General features: G+C 46.9%; 1 protein-coding gene across 1 annotated transcript in view; it reads left to right on the top strand.

Moving 5' to 3' along the window:
• Positions 1-16,794, top strand: part of LOC130090030 (NACHT, LRR and PYD domains-containing protein 13-like) — a 32,830-nt gene extending 16,036 nt beyond the window's left edge. The window contains exons 6-8 of the mRNA XM_056257697.1: positions 13,105-13,278; positions 13,361-13,407; positions 16,202-16,794. Of these exons, the coding sequence (XP_056113672.1) occupies positions 13,105-13,278; positions 13,361-13,407; positions 16,202-16,794 (814 nt within the window). The remainder of the gene's footprint in view (positions 1-13,104; positions 13,279-13,360; positions 13,408-16,201) is intronic.
• Positions 16,795-17,572: the final 778 nt, after the last annotated feature.

The raw sequence follows: 17,572 nt of genomic DNA, 5'->3' as shown, positions 1-17,572 counted from the left end.
TGACAAAAATTATAGTAGTTAACATTTGAACAAGTGGATCAAAAAAGTTCTTCAAAGTTGTCCTAAGAAAAGGATGGGTATTGTTCAAAATTCATGTATAACTTTGATGAAAGGTTTTGATGCACTTTAAATGTTGACTACTGTATTTTCTGGCATTTTGTTGAGGAATGAGAAATATATTATATTTTGTTTGTGTTTATATTTGATATTTAGTGTGTTTTTGGGCTGGTACCTTGGCTGGTTTAGGCCTGTCATGGAGAACTGACTTTCAAATATTTTCATTTTCTTCATTTTCAGTGCAATGGTTACTTTTTCATTAAAGGGATAGTTCACCCAAAAACGAAACCCCGTTTTAGTTCACCCAAAAACATGCTGTACCAACCCCGTAAGACCTTCGTTCATCTTCGGAAGACAAATTAAGATATTTTTGATTAAATCTGAGAGGTGGATCACTCCTCCATAGGCTTCCAAAGGGAGTGAAACTTGACGGCCCAGAAAGTCATTGAAGAAAATATTTAAATATTTCATGTGCTTACAGTGGCTCCACTATAAGTTTATCAAGAGACGAGAATACTTTTTGTGCGGAAAAAACAACAAAAATAACGACTTTATTCGACTATTCCATTGCTTCCTTGTGGGCCTGAGACGAGAGTTCAAGAGATTTCCAGGACGCATGCCCGAGAACTGACGTTCTTCTTCTAAAGTATTCTCGTCGCTTGATAAACTTATAGTGGAGCCACTGTAGGCACATGAAATATTTAAACATTTTCTTCAATGACTTTCTGAGCCGTCAAGTTTCACTCCCTTTGGAAGCCTATGAAGGAGTGATCCACCTCTCAGATTTAATAAAAAATATCTTAATTTGTGTTCCGAAGATGAACAAAGGTCTTACGGGGTTGGTACAGCATGAGGGTGAGTAATTAATCACTTCATTTTCATTTTTGGGTGAACTATCCCTTTAAGGGACAATATTCGCCCCCTTAAATAGATTACCAGGTTGAAAAACTCAATCGGTACATGGTTCACGATACAATATATCACGATTTATGGCAATATGATACATATTGGGATATATTGCATTACTTTTTTTTAATCAAAAATATTTTTTAAAAATTGTTCTGAGAATACAACTTGCTGTGTACAACCTGGGGTATTCTGGTATATGTATCGCATATTGATAACTCAGCAGACAAATAAAAACTGATCAATGAACACACTGAAATTTATGAATTGCATATTGTGACACTGAACACTTTTAACTAAAAATGTAGATGCCACAAATCATATAAAAATGAAGTAACAAAATGTATAAAACTGAAATAGTATGTTGTAAATAGATTAATTAAAATATACAACAAAATATCTGAGTTCCCTTTCGAGGGAACTCACACTGCGTCGTTGAAAACGACTCTTTGGGGACGCTCCCTTAGCGTGCGCCTCTTAAGTATGAATGAAACTAATCCAATCCTGATTGGTGTTGCGTCATGACGTAACATGTGACGGGCCGGCACATAAAAGTGAAGCCGGCATACACACACACTAGCTTTCGCTCTTCAGCAAGCGCTCTCTGTGAAACTGTCTGTCTTATTTGGTGTTGTTTTGTCTGTGCAAAGCTCTATATTATGGCGAGTGAACAATACACTAAGTGTGTGCACCCCTGCCCTAGATATCTCACGAGTGGGGACACGCATCAGTTGTGTGTGTATTGTTTGTGTGTGTATTGGCGCAGCACGCACAGACAGCTCTCGAGAGGGCTGCCTGTGAACACTGTGAAGCATTTCCTATTAGAGTGTTGCGCTCCCGCTTGGCTATATTATTTTCTGATGATGGCCAGGCTCGCGATCCCCGCGTTTCGGGTCCCGCGTCCGTTGAGGCGGCGCGGCGGCTTAGATCGTGGGTATCGCAGATGGATCTCGCAGATGAGAACGAGACTGCTGAGGCACTTTTTCGTTCATCATCCGCAGATTCTATGACACTCGTTCACGACGCAGAAGCCCGCGATGCGGCTTCTTCTGCCCGTGACGAGTGCCCGGTGCTCGAGCTATCTGTTTCTGAGGAAGTAGATGTGCTCAGCATAGGGAACGAGCAACATGAGTCACACTCGCCGGCTCATGTTTCTGCTCATGTGGCCAGACTTAAAAATAAATATATATATATATATATATATATATATATATATATATATATATATATATATATATATATATATATATATATATATATATATATGTATATCAGCTGGCCACAAAATAAGCAGCTAGCTTATTTACAAAATAAGCAAGCTAGACGCGAGATTCCTGCATTACCGTTTACAACCTCAGCGCCAGGGCTTTCCGTTTTTTCACAGATCTTCTTAAAGAGATCTCTAGATCCTGGGAAAAATCCCACTCTTTACGTATCTCATCACATTCATTATATGATTATTCGAATGTGGTGGGTGTGAGAGAGGCGGGTTATGGCAAGATGCCGCAGATGGAGGAAGCTTTAGCGAGCTATCTTTCTCTTGATGCGGCATCTTCGCTTAAAGCCTGCACTGGTTGGCCGGGCTTATATGGCGGCTGGTCAGGCTGGTGCATGCCTGCAGTCTATGACGATTTTGCAGGCGTACTAGGCCGATCTTCTTAAAGATCTAAATGAGGGAGAGGGACCAACTCCTGCTGACTTCGCGGAGTTGAGAAGAGCCACAGATTTGTCTCTCCGGGCCACTAAGGAGACGGCACGTGCCATTGGCCGCTCTATGTCAACTATGGTGGCTACGGAGAGACATCTGTGTCTAAATTTGTCCGGTATAAAGAGAAAGACAAATATTTTCGGTTGGACTCTCCGCTATCATCTTCTGGCCTGTTCTCCGACGCTGTCACTACAGTTGTCGACAGGTTTCAGGAAGGGGAAAAAACAGTCAGCGGCGTTCCAACAGTATCTCCCTCGCCGCTCTAAATTTGGATCTAGGAGGGCTGGTCCAAGTGGCCAGCCTCAGCCGTCAACCAGCTCCTCCCATCGGCAAGAGCAAAAAGAGAGCGTTGCCTCTAGAGCCCCTCCTGCGGGAGCCTGGCAACAGAAGAAGCGTTCTCAACCGAAGTCCTCCAGCCAGAAGGGTGACCTGAGGGCCATCCTTTAGGCAAAGAGGGCTTCGGGAAAGAGGTCCTAAATGTAATGTAGGACCTCTGAGGGCTCTCAAGCTCCATGTTGCACTTAAGCTACACAAAACAGCCCAGTGTGCGTGCGGGTGGAGGAGAAGCTGCGCGTGACGTGCTTGATCAAGGGTCGGGCTCGGACTCGGGTAGAGCAGTGGTTCCCAAACCTGTCCTGGCAACCCACCAACACTGCACGTTTTCTTTGTCTCCCTAATCAAACACACCTGATTCAACTCATCAGCTCATGAGCTAATGAGTTGAATCAGGTGTGTTTGATTAGGGAGACAAAGAAAACGTGCAGTGTTGGTGGGTCGCCAGGACAGGTTTGGGAACCACTGGGGTAGAGAATCTAAGCTCTAGAATCCGTTCCGTATAATAAAGGTTACGCGCAGATGCCTTCGTTCCCTATTAATATGGAAGAAACCTTGGTTCTTGTCCCAAGGGCCAGTGTTAGGGGCATCATGTCGCCGGAAAACCGTTTCGACAGACGCTTCCCTTACTGGCTGGGACGCGGTCATGGACGGCCGCTTTGCCAGGGGTCTGTGGCAGGACCATCATCATTCTTGGCATATAAATTGCCTAGAGATGTTGGCTGTGTTCAGGGCTCTGAGGAGCTTCCTCCCAGACATCAAGGGTTACCACATCTTGATATGTTCGGACAATACATCAGTGGTAGCTTATCTGAACCGACAAGGGGGACTCAGATCGCGCCCTCTATCCAGATTGGGGCATCATATTATTTTATGGTCCTAAGTGAAAATATTATCTATAAGAGCAATATATGTCCCGGGGGTTCAGAATCAGGGAGCAGACATCCTGTCGAGGCAGGGGCTGAGGCCCGGGGAATGAAGACTCCATCCAGAGGTGGTGGAGTTGATATGGCAGAGGTTTGGACCAATGGAAGTGGATCTGTTCGTGTCTCGAGGGACGTCCCACTGTCCACTTTGGTTCTCCCTCACTCATCCAGCCCCGCTGGGTTGGATGCCATGGTACAGGCTTGGCCGAGACTTCACTTGTACGCGTTTCCCCCGATCGCTCTGCTCCCGGGAGTCCTGGAGAGGATCCGTCAGGAGGGCATCAGTCTTCTTCTGGTAGCCCTGTTTTGGCCGGCCCGAGTATGGTTTTCGGACTTAATTTCACTCCTGAGAGCTCCGCCATGGCAGATTCCTCTGAGGAGGGATCTGTTGTCTCAGACGGAGGGCACTATATTCCATCCTCGTCCGGAGCTGTGGAAATTGTGGGTCTGGCCTCTGAGGGGGCTCAGTACCTAGATGCTGGTCTATCATCTGGGGTGGTCGAAACCATACTTATCTCTAGGGTTCCGTCTACTAGGAGATTATATGGCCTCAAGTAGAATGTTTTTGCACTTGGTGTAAAGAACTTGAGTTAGGCCCAGTTAACTGCCCAATGGCTTCAGTTCTGGAGTTTCTTCAAAATCGTTTCTCTGCGAATCTCTCCCCATCCACACGTAGGGTGTACGTGGCTGCCATTGCGGCGTTCCATGCACCACTAAATGTTGGGCCTTTGGGGTGGCACCAACTGGTCATACTATTTCTCCATGGTATTTGGAGGATGAGACCGACAGTCAGGTCCAGGGTTCCTTCCTGGGACCTGGCGGTGGTTCTCGAAGGGCTATCCCTGGCTCCCTTCAAATACCTCCAGTCGGCTTCGCCTAGGACCTCACGTTCAAGATAGCCTTTCTCTTAGCTATTTCTTTAAAGAGACTGGGAGATCTCCAAGCCCTGGCATTATCGCCAGCTTGCTTGGGGTGTGTCCCCGGCGGAGTTAAGGCCATCCTGCATCCGAGACCCAGCTATGTGCCTTAAGTTCAATTTAACATGGCTAGGTCCATGGTCCTGCAAGTATTTCATCCTCCACCTCATGTGTCTGCAGAAAAAGAGGGGTTCCTTGCTCTGCCTGTTAGAGTTCCGAGTATTTACATTGAGAGGTCCTCTTCTTGGAGGAGGTCGGACCTACTGTAGTGTGTTTTGGGTCACCTATTTGGGGCTCCTGGCTATACAAACCATAAGTAGGCCTACAAGGTGCGCAATTTGCCTTCACCTTTGGCCGTAAGGGCTCTTTCTACTAGAGGCATGGCGTCCTCTAGGGCCCTCCTCTCGGGAGTGCCCCTCCAGGAGATCTGTGAGGCAGCCGGTTGGGCTACCCCGCACACTTTTATCAGGTTTTATAGTCATAACCTGAGACGTTACTTTTTCACATAAGTAACGCAAGTTACTTTGCTTCCCCATTTTAGATTCAATATTCCTCAAAATGAATAAAATTATTGAAATGCAGAATCAAAATACTATGCAAACCTCCAATAACTAAATATGTTAAATAAAGCATAAATTTTTATGCATTTAATATCACTTTATTGACCAATGTACTTGCTTCTGACCTTTGATGATTTAGTTAAACCATGTTTTTATTGGTAAAGTAAGTGTTAAACTTTTTTATAACTTCCGTTATCCAGAATAAAAGCAGCATCTGAAAGGTTTGTTTGAGCAGCACCCTCTACTGAACTTTTTTGTTATAAAAAAACAACCCCAGCCCAGGTGAAAAAAGAGGAATGCAAAAGTAACGTCTCGGTTACGGATGTAACCCTCGTTCCCTGAGTAGGGAACGGAGACGTTACGTCGGATGATGGAGAATGGGGGTTTCGCCAGAAAGTCTATCATCTTCGAGTATTAAAAAACGAGCCTATGGCAATGAAATGCCATGGGTCTGCGGAATTTGCATAATGTATCTCCGCCCCACCGCGTGGGTATTTAAGGAGAGACACCTGCAACAGCAGATCATGTCTTCGCTGAGGAGCCGAGACTGAACTCAGGCGTCTACCCAGCGGTACAGCGGAAGTGGCAGGGAGACGTAACGTCTCCGTTCCATACTCAGGGAACGAGGGTTACATCCGTAACCGAGACGTTCCCTTTCGTAGTCACTCCGAGTTACGTCGGATGACGGAGAATGGGGGTCCACGTGTAATCACGCCACCTTCACAGCTGTCTTCCAGTGCCCTGCGAAGTCTGACCTCCCTGTCGTGATATAGGCACGGACGAAGGAGTCCTACTTAACACAGGAATACCAAGGTACACTGGGAAGCATATCTCAGGGGAGATATGCCACAGCATGCCTACCCATAGGGAGGACTTAAGAATACACATATGGCCGAGGGGGCTACATATGGAGGAACACTGGAGTGACCAGCCCGTGGGGTGGCAACTTTCAACTCCAGGAGTGGCAAGGTGGCTTGCCGAGGGAAAGACACATGCTCAAAGAGGCTTACAGTGGAAATACACATGTGGGGGTTACTCAGAGGAGGAACCATGCACACGGAGGCACCTAGCCGACGCACAGGCAATAGACACTGGCGCCAGCGTCAACAGTGCTGGAGGAACTCAGGGCTTCAGAGAGTAAGGCTACCTGAGGAAATATCGCACGTATCCAGTCCGTGGATTGGAATGGCGAGCAAGCGAGACACCTAACGGCTCCCATGTTAGCTTGAAAAAGACAGTACATGGGCGGAGACTGGCTCCACTCGGAGATTGTAAAATCTGGCGAATGTGTTGGGTGTCGCCCAGCCTGCAGCTCTGCAGATGTCTGTTAACGAGGCGCCACGCGCTAAAGCCCAAGAGGACGCCACACTCCGGGTGGAGTGGGCGGTCACACCAAGGGGGCACGGTCGACCTTGCTGCTGGTATGCCAAAGCAATGGCGTCCACTATCCAGTGGGATAACCTTTGCTTGGAGAGAGCCTTTCCCTTCAGCTTCCCACCATAACAGACAAAGAGCTGGTCTGAGGTCCTGAAACACTGCGTCCTGTCTACGTAAGCACGGAGGGCGCGTACTGGACAGAGAAGTGTCAAGGCTGGGTCTGCCTCCTCCAGGGGCAGCGCTTGCAGGTTCACCACCTGGTCCCGGAAGGGAGTGGTGGGAACCTTGGGCACATATTCAGGCCGGGGTCTCAGGATCACGTGAGAGCAGGCCGGCCCGAATTCCAGGCACGCTTCGTCAACGGAGAGTGCGTGCAGATCCCCCAACCTCTTGATGGAGGCCAGTGCAACCAGGAGCGCTGTCTTCATTGACAGGAACTTAATCTCCACTGATTGCAGAGGCTCAAAGGGAGCCCTCTGCAGGGCATATAAGACCACTGAGAGGTCCCAAGAGGGTACGAGAGGAGGGCGAGGAGGATTCAGTCTCCTCGCTCCTCTCAGGAACCTGATGATCAGGTCGTGCTTTCCCAGAGACTTACCTTCAACTGCATCGTGATAAGCGGCGATAGCGGCCACATACACCTTCAGGGTGGAGAAAGACAGCCTTCACTCCAGCCCGTCTTGCAGAAAGGAAAGCACGACACCAATCGAGCATCTCCTGGGGTCTTCTCGCCGAGAAGAGCACCAGTTGACGAAGAGGTTCCACTTCAACACGTAGACGTGTCTCGTGGACAACGCTCTAGCGGAAGTGATGGTAGCCGCCACCGCAGGTGGCAGGGTACTCAAACCTGCCTCGTCCCGTCCAGGAGCCACACGTGGAGTCTCCAAAGATCGGGACGAGGGTGCCCGGTCTCTGAGAAAGGAGGTCCTTCCTCAGAGGAATTGGCCAAGGAGGTGCTGTCGCGAGGAGTATCAGTTCGGAGAACCAGGTCTTGGTGGGCCAGTATGGGGCGACCAATATGACCTGCTCCTCGTCCTCCTTGATCTTGCACAGAGTCCGTGCGAGAAGGCTCACTGGGGGAAACGCATATTTGCGTAGGCCCTGCGGCCAGCTGTGCGCCAGTGCATCCGTGCCGAGCGTGCCCTCGGTCAGGGAGTAATACAGGGCGCAATGGGATGAGTCGTGGGAGGCAAACAGATATATCTGTGCGTCCCCGAACTGGTCCCATATCAGCTGGACCGACTGGGGATGGAGTCGCCATTCGCCAGAGGTTGGCCGGAGCCGTGACAGCTCGTCGGCTGCAAGGTTCCGCTCTCCTGGAATCTAAATAGCATGAAGGGACCTCAGGTGCTTCTGACTCCATAAGAGGAGGTGGCGTGCGAGTTGCGACATACGGCGAGAGCGTAGACCACCCTGATGGTTGATGTACGCTACTGTCGCGGTATTGTCCGGACGGACAAGTACGTGTTGTCCCTGGAGCAGCGCGTGGAAGCGGTGCAGGGCAAGGCGTACTGCCAGCAACTCGAGGCAATTGACATGCATGAGGCGCTGGGGTCCTGTCCAGGAGCCCGCGGCTGCATGTCCATTGCACATGGCGCCCCAGCCCGTGGCAGAGGCATCTGTGGAGACAACAACATGCCTGGAAACTCGTTCTAGGGGAACTCCGGCCCGTAGAAAGCTGAGGTTCCGCCACGGGGTGAAGGACTGACGGCAGGTCGGAGTTATTGGAACTCTGAGTGTACCGCGATGCCATGCCCACCTCGGGACCCGATCGCGAAGCCACAGCTGAAGCGGTCTCATATGAAGCAATCCGAGTGGCGTTGCCGCGGCTGCGGATGCCATATGCCCCAGGAGCCTCTGAAAAAGTTTCAGTGGGACCGCACTCTTGCCCTCGAACTGTCGCAGACAAGTCAGCAGTGAGTGTGCACGCTCGCTCGCTCGTAAGCTGCGCGGACATGGCGACCGAGTCTATCTCCATACCGAGAAAAGAGATCCTCTGCACGGGGCAAACTTTGCTCTTCTCCCAGTTGACCCGAAGGCCCAGACGGGCTAGGTGCCGGAGCACTAGGTCTCTGTGTTCACAAACCTGGACTTGAGAGTGAGCTAATATTAGCCAGTCGTCGAGGTAATTCAGGATGCGAACCCCGTGTTCGCGCAGGGGAACAAGGGCTGCCTCGACGACCTTCGTAAAGATGCGAGGAGACAGAGCCAACCCGAATGGGAGAACTGCGTACTGGTATGCCTGCCCCTCGAAAGCAAACCGAAGAAACGGTCTGTGTCGAGGTAAAATGGAGACATGAAAGTAGGCGTCCTTCAGGTCTATCGCTGCAAACCAATCCTGTGGCCGCACGCATTCGAAAATGCGTCTGGTCGTGAGCATCCTGAACGGCAGCCTGTGAAGGGAGCGGCTCAAGACGCGCAGATCCAGGATTGGCCGTAACCCACCGGTCTTCTTGGGGACAATGAAGTACGGGCTGTAAAACCCTGACCTCATTTCGACTGGAGGGACAGTCTCGATTGCACCCTTCGCCAGCAGGGTGGCAACCTCCGCTCTCATGATCGGGGCATTGCCACCGACCAAAGTAAACGGACTCCCCTGAAGCGGGGAGGAGACCGTGCGAATTGGATCGCATAGCCGAGCCTGATAGTTCGGGCGACCCAGCGGGACAGGTAGGGAAGCTCTAACCAAGCTCCCAAGAACTGAACCAGCGGAAACATCCGAACGACAGACGTCCCCCCGGAGGGGCAGCGAAGCGGAGTGACCGGCCCAGGCGTGGGTGGCATAGTGGCCCGGTGCGGGGGCACGGTCATGCTCCGCGTCCTGACAGAGGAGACCAGGGAAGGACCAGCATTCCACGGGGGTCTGCTCTGCCAGGGGTCTGGCGACAGAGGGGGACGAGAGTGGTGTGGTCCGGAGACGGCACACACTGTCATCCGCACCCTCAGAGACAAAGGGGGACGAGAGCAGCAAGGCCCGGGAGCGCCACGCACTGTCGTCCGGCCCTCTGAGGGCTCAGAGATGGGATGCAGCTCTTTGGTTTAGAAAAGATTCTCCCCCAGCCCTCCACCGGGGGAAGGAGTGGCCCTGCAACCACTCCCTGAAGAACTGCAACCCACATCTGAGCTGCCCGTAACGGGAGCGCCGCAAGCCTGGCCTTGGCGGGGCTGCGGGACCGGTACAGGCAGGGGCGCCTTCCTGCGACCACCTCCACGGCGCGGCCCGGTGCTGCTGGGGGCCGGGCGGGAGGGGGCGGAAATCGCAGGAGGGCGCATTCGGCAGCAAGCGGACTGAGGCGTCTGAGCCGGCAGCTGGAGGCAGCAAAGCCGCGGGGTCAGACAAAATAGCCACAGTCCACTTCTGGGCGGCCGAGAACTGTTGGGCAGAGTCCTCGACCGCGCCGCCGAAGAGGCCAGCCTGGGATATGGGGGAGTTGAGGAAACGAAATCACTCAGCCTCGCGCACATCAACCAGGTTAGCCAGAGGTGTCTGACCACCTATGTGGACATCACCTGACTCAGGGAGCGTGCGGTCACCTACGTCGCTCGGAGAGCAAGGTCGGTGACGGCAGGCAGCTCAAGGATGAGCCCTGAATCAGCCCTACCCTCGTGCATGTCATTGAACACCCAGGAGGATGGCAATAACACGCAGTGAGGTGGCAGCCTGCCCCGCAGCTCTATAGGTCCCCGCCACTGGAGTAGACAAGAACCTACAGGCATTGGAGGGGTGCTTAAGAGTCGCCACGCCAGGTGGAGGCGCTGTGGGGATACATAAGTGTTGCCACAGAACACTCCACAGGGGGAACCCCAGTGCACCCTAGGCCGCGGCCTCTACAAGGGCAGAGAAGGCGGAAGAGGCCACTGAGCAGTCGCGAAAAGTCAAGGAGACTTCCACGATCTCATGATCTCTTCATGCACGTCCGGGTAGAATGGATTTGGGTTCGCCACCCCCAAAAACCAATCAACAGCCTTAAGTGCTCGGGACATGGCAGAAGGTTCCACACAAGCCCGATACTCGCGGCAGCCCGGGAAGCATAGCTGTGCACTCTGGATCAAACTCGTTATGCTAGCACATCCGAGGATGGCAGCACAGACGAGCCATCATCTCTAGAGGACTCCAGCTCACCTTGTGATGCGGTGATACATGATTTCATCAGCCGGGGGACCGAATGAGACCGCAGGCCCGCGGGCGGGCCGGCGAACTCACCTGGGACCACGCAGGTTGCAATGTGAAAGACGGGGTGTGGACCGAGGAATTTTTCGTCGGTTTAGTTCCAAACCTGCCGTCTTAGGTCACCCTGGCCACCAGCCGAAGTATTATATCACGTGGAGAAAAATAGATCGGGGTGTGGATGAGGGGACTCTCACTCATTGAGCTCATCGAGTCTCGACCGTTACATTGCGATGGTCACGTTCCCAGTGAGAGAACGTGACACACCCACGAGCGCTGTCTGAGCGCGATCAAAGCCCAAACACTCAAAACAGCGCTCGCGCCCATCAGCTGAATCTATCAGAACACCACACTCAGAAAAACACGGGCAGATCGTCTTTAGAAAGACGCGTCTTTAAAAAGACGTGCCGCGTGCAGCTCTTTAGTGAGAGGAAAAACTCCGCGGATGTTGAAGCGACCAGGGAGAACACACAGACTGGCAGACCACTGCTCAGCTCGCAGGCAATGTGAAACTCGCTGGATACCGCCGTCACACCAACACCGGAGAGTTCACTCGTCTCGAAGAGATGTAGTCACTGAGAAAACTCAGGATTTGGCTTGTGGAGTGAAGAGATGCTCTTGGCTCCGAAGCGAAAACATGATCTGCTGTTGCAGGTGTCTCTCCTTAAATACCCACGCGGTGGGGCGGAGATACATTATGCAAATTCCGCAGACCCATGGCATTTCATTGCCATAGGCTCGTTTTTTAATACTCGAAGATGATAGGCTTTCTGGCGAAACCCCCATTCTCCGTCATCCGACGTAACTCGGAGTGACTACGAAAGGGAACGTCTCGGTTACGGATGTAACCCTCGTTCCCTGAGTAGGGAACGGAGACGTTACGTCTCCCTGCCACTTCCGCTGTACCGCTGGGTAGACGCCTGAGTTCAGTCTCGGCTCCTCAGCGAAGACATGATCTGCTGTTGCAGGTGTCTCTCCTTAAATACCCACGCGGTGGGGCGGAGATACATTATGCAAATTCCGCAGACCCATGGCATTTCATTGCCATAGGCTCGTTTTTTAATACTCGAAGATGATAGGCTTTCTGGCGAAACCCCCATTCTCCGTCATCCGACGTAACTCGGAGTGACTACGAAAGGGAACGTAACGCATTACTTTTCTAAGTAACGCAATGAGTTACTTTTTAAGGGAGTAACACAATATTGTAATGCATTTCTTTTCAAAGTAACTTTCCCCAACACTGGCATTAAGTAAACATGTATAAAATTAAAATTGTGTGCTCTACTATGCTGTAAACAATAACATACTGTAGTCATATAATTTTTTTTTAAATGTCTTACGTCTAAAGTTTTGATAACTCATAACTCATCTACAAGTTGGGATCACATAGTGCATCTGCATAGTGTTCACCATATGCCTGAAGCCAGGGTTTTCAACCACACTATATGGCCACAAATGCACCACCAACTCCATTATCTTCTTTGCAACAGCTGAGGAAACCAGTGTAGTTTGCCTTCGATCAACAGGTTTTGGCTGAGGTTGCAGTGCCGCATTTTCATCTGCATGTTGTCTTAAAGGAACACTCCGACTTTTTGGGACTTCAGCCTATTCACCTTATCCCCCAGAGTTAGATAAGTCCATACATACCTTTTTCATCTCTGTGCGTGCTATAAGTCTGTTTGACGCACCCACCGCTAGCCTAGCTTAGCACAAAGACTGGATGTAAATGGTTGCAGCTAGCATACTAATCCAAATAAGTGACAAAATAACGCAAACATTTTCCTATTTACATGTTGTGATTTGTATAGTCACAGAGTGTACAAAAAACAAAGTCACATGAGACACAGACATATTTTAACCGTATAAATACTGGGAACTTTATTCTCTGAAGGCAAAGCACTGCTACTTGGGCGGAGTGATAACCGCAGCACCTGAGACGCGCTCTGTGACTATACAAATCACAACATGTAAATAGGAAAATGTTCCACTGTGTTTTGATGTGGTTAATAGATAAATATGAAAAATGTTTTTTTGAGTGAAACATAAAGAGAAATTTTGTATAAATTAATACTATAAATGATACTCTCACAACTGTTGAGTGTTTTTTTGTTTTGTTTTTGTAGACGATGAGGCTTTTTTTATCCATTTGTAGGTTGTCTGGCTGTATGGTGACAGAGGAAGGCTGTGGTTTTGTGTCTTCAGCTCTGAGTTCAAACCCCTCACACCTGAGAGAGCTGGATCTGAGCTATAATCACCCAGGAGATTCAGGAGTCAAGCTGCTCTATGACAAACTGAAGGATCCAAACTGCTCACTGCAGAAACTCAAGTGTGTCAAACACTGATACTGACATATTAAATGTGTGTGTGCATGATGCATGTCTACATTAATGTGTGTTTGCTCTTTATAGTGTGGATCATGGAGGAGAGATCAGGATCACAGCAGGACCACAAAAGTGTAGGTCTACAAACACACACACACACACACACGCACACACACACACACACACACACACTCATCTAGTGACTTTTATTTGTTATAGATCAGTGTTTCTCAACCCTTAAGGCCCCCTTCTCCAAATCAATACTGCAAGACCTTTTCAACCATAAAAAGATGCTTGACATTTCCTATACTTCTGCAGCAAAGAGAAAGGTGGTTTTTTAAACCCTTTTATTAACAAAAACTTTTCTTTGATGGTGTTATAACACTTCTACTAAAAAACATTCCATTAAATGTTTTTTAATGAAATAAATGTATGATCAATTTAAACTTTCAGTATTATTTTTGCAAACGTACTTGGCAAATTAAAGCTCTACTTTAAAACTTCTTAAAATAACTCACTCTTTACCTTCTTTAGATCTTAAATGTACTTACTCTTAAATAAGCTCAAGTTAACCTGCCATGCCAAACAGGACCACAGGGAGAAACCAAAAGACCCTCAACCCGCCGCTCTGAATGTGTCTAAAATGATCGTCTGAAGGCGGGTTGAAACAGTTACCCTGTCAGAACAAATGTTCATGTCTGTATATACATAAACACCATTGACCCTCACAAACTCCACTAAAACTTTACAAGCGGTTAGCTTTATCCAACTGAAAGATGTTCCCGGTTCATTTAGTTAATTTTAAATTTAATGCATTAACCCTCTGGGGTCCAAGGTGTTTTTGGGGTCCTTGAGATGTTTTGACATACTCTGACATTTGTGCTTTTTTCAGTTGCTTATAAACATATTACTGGCAAAGGTGTAATTACACTCTATTTAGCACAAACAGGGCTACCATAATGTGTTATCAACATGTTTGTACATTTTTGTATTTTTGAGAGAATATTGTTTATGCGTGGTTATTGAAAAAACTAAAACTTAAAGTTTCTGAAATAAGGCCACAAAACACATACTAAATATGTGTCCACAAGACTTTTGACTAATGGATGTTGTCGCCTAGAGTTTTTTCTTCAAAATGATCTGAAAATCATCCTGCCTTATCATTCACATAAAACAATAGATTGGTTTAAATTTAAAAATGACACTTTTTGTTTGGAAAGGCAATATGCGCAGGGGTGTGACCTGCTGTGATTCACACCTGAGAAGACAATGGGCCCGCATAATGAGCGCATAATGGGGCAGCATACTAATGACGCTTTCATTCAGGTGTGTCACTGAGCCACAAGAATGCAATGACAATATATATATATATATATATATATATATATATATATATATATATATATATATATATATATATATATATATATGCCTATATAATACAAAATTGGTTCACAGTTCCAATTATTTATTTATTTTTCAAATTGTGCTTGCAAATTGTATAATATCAAATGTAAAAATTTCTAGTAATTGTGCAGTTAATTATCATACTGTTTTTACAGAAAGTTTGGGAATGTATCTCAAATGTGTCACTAATAAAACACAATACAAATAATTTAAAGAGGAGGCTTATATTGAGCTTTTAAGATTTACCTAAGATTTATTTATATGTAGCCTACATATATTTTTGCTATTTTAATAAAAAGGTTACAATTACAACAACAATTAAAATTTTAACTATATTTCAAATGTAATCTTTCTTTGTATATACTAAAGTATACATTTTATCATACATATTTCACAGTTGCGGATTAATTAGTTTGAATATAGCCTACAATCGAACAAACACTATAATAACATCTTAGCAAACAAGCTTATTTGATGTGGCAGTATTTTACAGTAAAAACGACATCTTGTCTTTCATATGTAACATCGTTTTTATGATTAGGACATATAAATGTTAATTTGCAGTTTAATACGTTGCTTATACAAAAATATTTTATTTCAACATATTTCAGTCGATTTTTACTCATCTCAGTATTGGAATATAGTTAGGTAAAAGCTGTTCATTCATTCACACACAAAAACGCGATTCAAACAGTCTTTTTGTTTACAGACACTATTCCATTTCGCGATTAGAACAAAGCACTTGAAAATAAAGAATGTACCTATTCCTCGGCTGGATCCGTTGCTCCTCCAAATGAAACTACCTGTACGTCTGAGGTAATTTTTTCCAGGATAATTATTAAGATAGTACTATTATTCCTCACAGCGTCGTAAATCTGAGTCTCTTTCGGTGGGTTATCCAGCTGATGTGGGCGTGGATCGCCTCAGAGCGTTTGTGTTTGAATAGAGCGCACGCTCCGTGGGCGTGGTCAAATTAACTTTAATGAGCTGAGACGAGAACGACTATCATCTCTCTCTTTTCGTACAGATTACATAAAATGAGAAAATTTGTTTTTTATATAAATTACTTCATTTAAAAGAAGATAATTCAGGCTTCATGCCTGTGTGCCTGTATAACTGTTTGACTGAGTATTTGCAGAGTTACAGTTCATTTTTCGGACGCGTTTCAGAATGGACTTCACTGACAGAGAGAACGCAGAACGCGCATCATGTTTATTTTTCTTTATTAGGCGAAAAGCACAACACTTTGTTTTTATTATGAGGTTCCACAAAAAAAATACAAACTTAACAGGATCGAATGATGTACAACACTTTTATGTAAGATCAAAATCAACAGAGTAATTTGAGTCTCTTTTGCACTGATAAGGAAAAAAGTGAGCTGGTATCGCCGGCGAGACCGCCGACCCCAGAGGGTTAATAATAAAATGAATTATTGGAATATATTTTAATTACTTTTAAGTAATTTCACGGCCCCCCGGTTGAGAACTACTGTTATAGATGTTTCTCTCTTCATGTGTTCAGATGCCTGTGATCTCACACTGGATCCAAACACAGCTCACACTCGTCTCCTTCTGTCTGAGGAGAACAGGAAGGTGAAGCTTGTGGAAGAGGATCAGTCGTATCCTGATCATCCAGAGAGATTTGATGAGTATCTTCAGGTTCTGTGTGGAAAGAGTCTGACTGGACGCTGTTACTGGGAGGCTGAATGGATTGGACTTGCTGAAATATCAGTGACATATAAAGGAATTAGCAGGAAAGGACGGAGTGATGACTGTGTGTTTGGATTCAATGACAAATCCTGGAGTTTGTTCTGCTATAATGACAGATTCTCTGTCCGTCACAATAATAACTCCACTGTTATATCTGTCGTCCGTTCATCTAATAGAGTAGGAGTGTATGTGGACTTTTCGGCCGGCACTCTGTCTTTCTACAGCGTCTCTGACACACACACACTCACACACCTACACACACTCAACACTACATTCACTGAACCCCTCTATGCTGGATTTAGGCTTTATTCTGATTCCTCAGTGTCTCTGTGTCAGATTAAACAAGACACACATCCACACACACTTGTAAATCTTCTTTCTAACTTCCACATGCACACAGTGTAGGGGTGTCGCAATATACCGGTGTTGACGATAATCGTGATATTCAAAGCATGAAATATTGACATCATGTTAATTTAGAGTGTGGCAATATACCGGTATTGACGATAACCACGATGTTTAAAATGAATAGGACTGTTATGATAACATGACACGTAAATACTCCAGCGCGAGTACATGGTTGACCTCTCAGGTGGCTGTATTGCACCCGCTGACACCTATCAAAGAAGAAGACGCAGCCCCCAGCAACGGCTCTTGTTCAAAATCCTGCAACGACACAAAGCGCCATTTACATAGTTCTATATTAAATTTACATTATATATGTCTCAAATCATCGTAAATGACTTCACCCTGTGCTGCAAAATACATTTAGTTTTACATTAATTTACAGGAATCAGCTGCTTGAATGAAAATTGCTGATATTCTCAATTCATTCAGTTAATGGATGCTCTGAGGTAAAGTGTTCAGATCACAGACTCAGCAACTATTGTATCCAATTGTACAGTACAATAACATAGTACAGACATTATCTTAATTTCATAATCTCCTCAAACATAAGAATACTGCTGGCCATAAAGTGAGAAAGTGCGCGTCCGGTGTGCGATACCTCGACTTGTCCTACACGCGACGCTGCAGAATGTGTGTCCATCACCCTGCAGAGTACACCATTTTACAGAGAATACATTGCGATTATTTTACTAGTCATGGAATGGGAAATGTGGCATTAACCTGTTAACATGGGGTTTTTGTGTTCATACATTTAATAAAGGGTGATTATTAAGAA

The sequence above is a fragment of the Rhinichthys klamathensis genome, unplaced genomic scaffold (assembly GCF_029890125.1).
Source record: "Rhinichthys klamathensis goyatoka isolate OS25496 unplaced genomic scaffold, OSU_Roscu_1.1 h1tg000141l_1, whole genome shotgun sequence".
NCBI classification, from domain to species: Eukaryota; Metazoa; Chordata; class Actinopteri; order Cypriniformes; family Leuciscidae; genus Rhinichthys; species Rhinichthys klamathensis.
The sequence above is the reverse complement of the archived record's forward strand: the minus strand, read 5'-3'. Positions and strand labels throughout refer to the sequence as shown.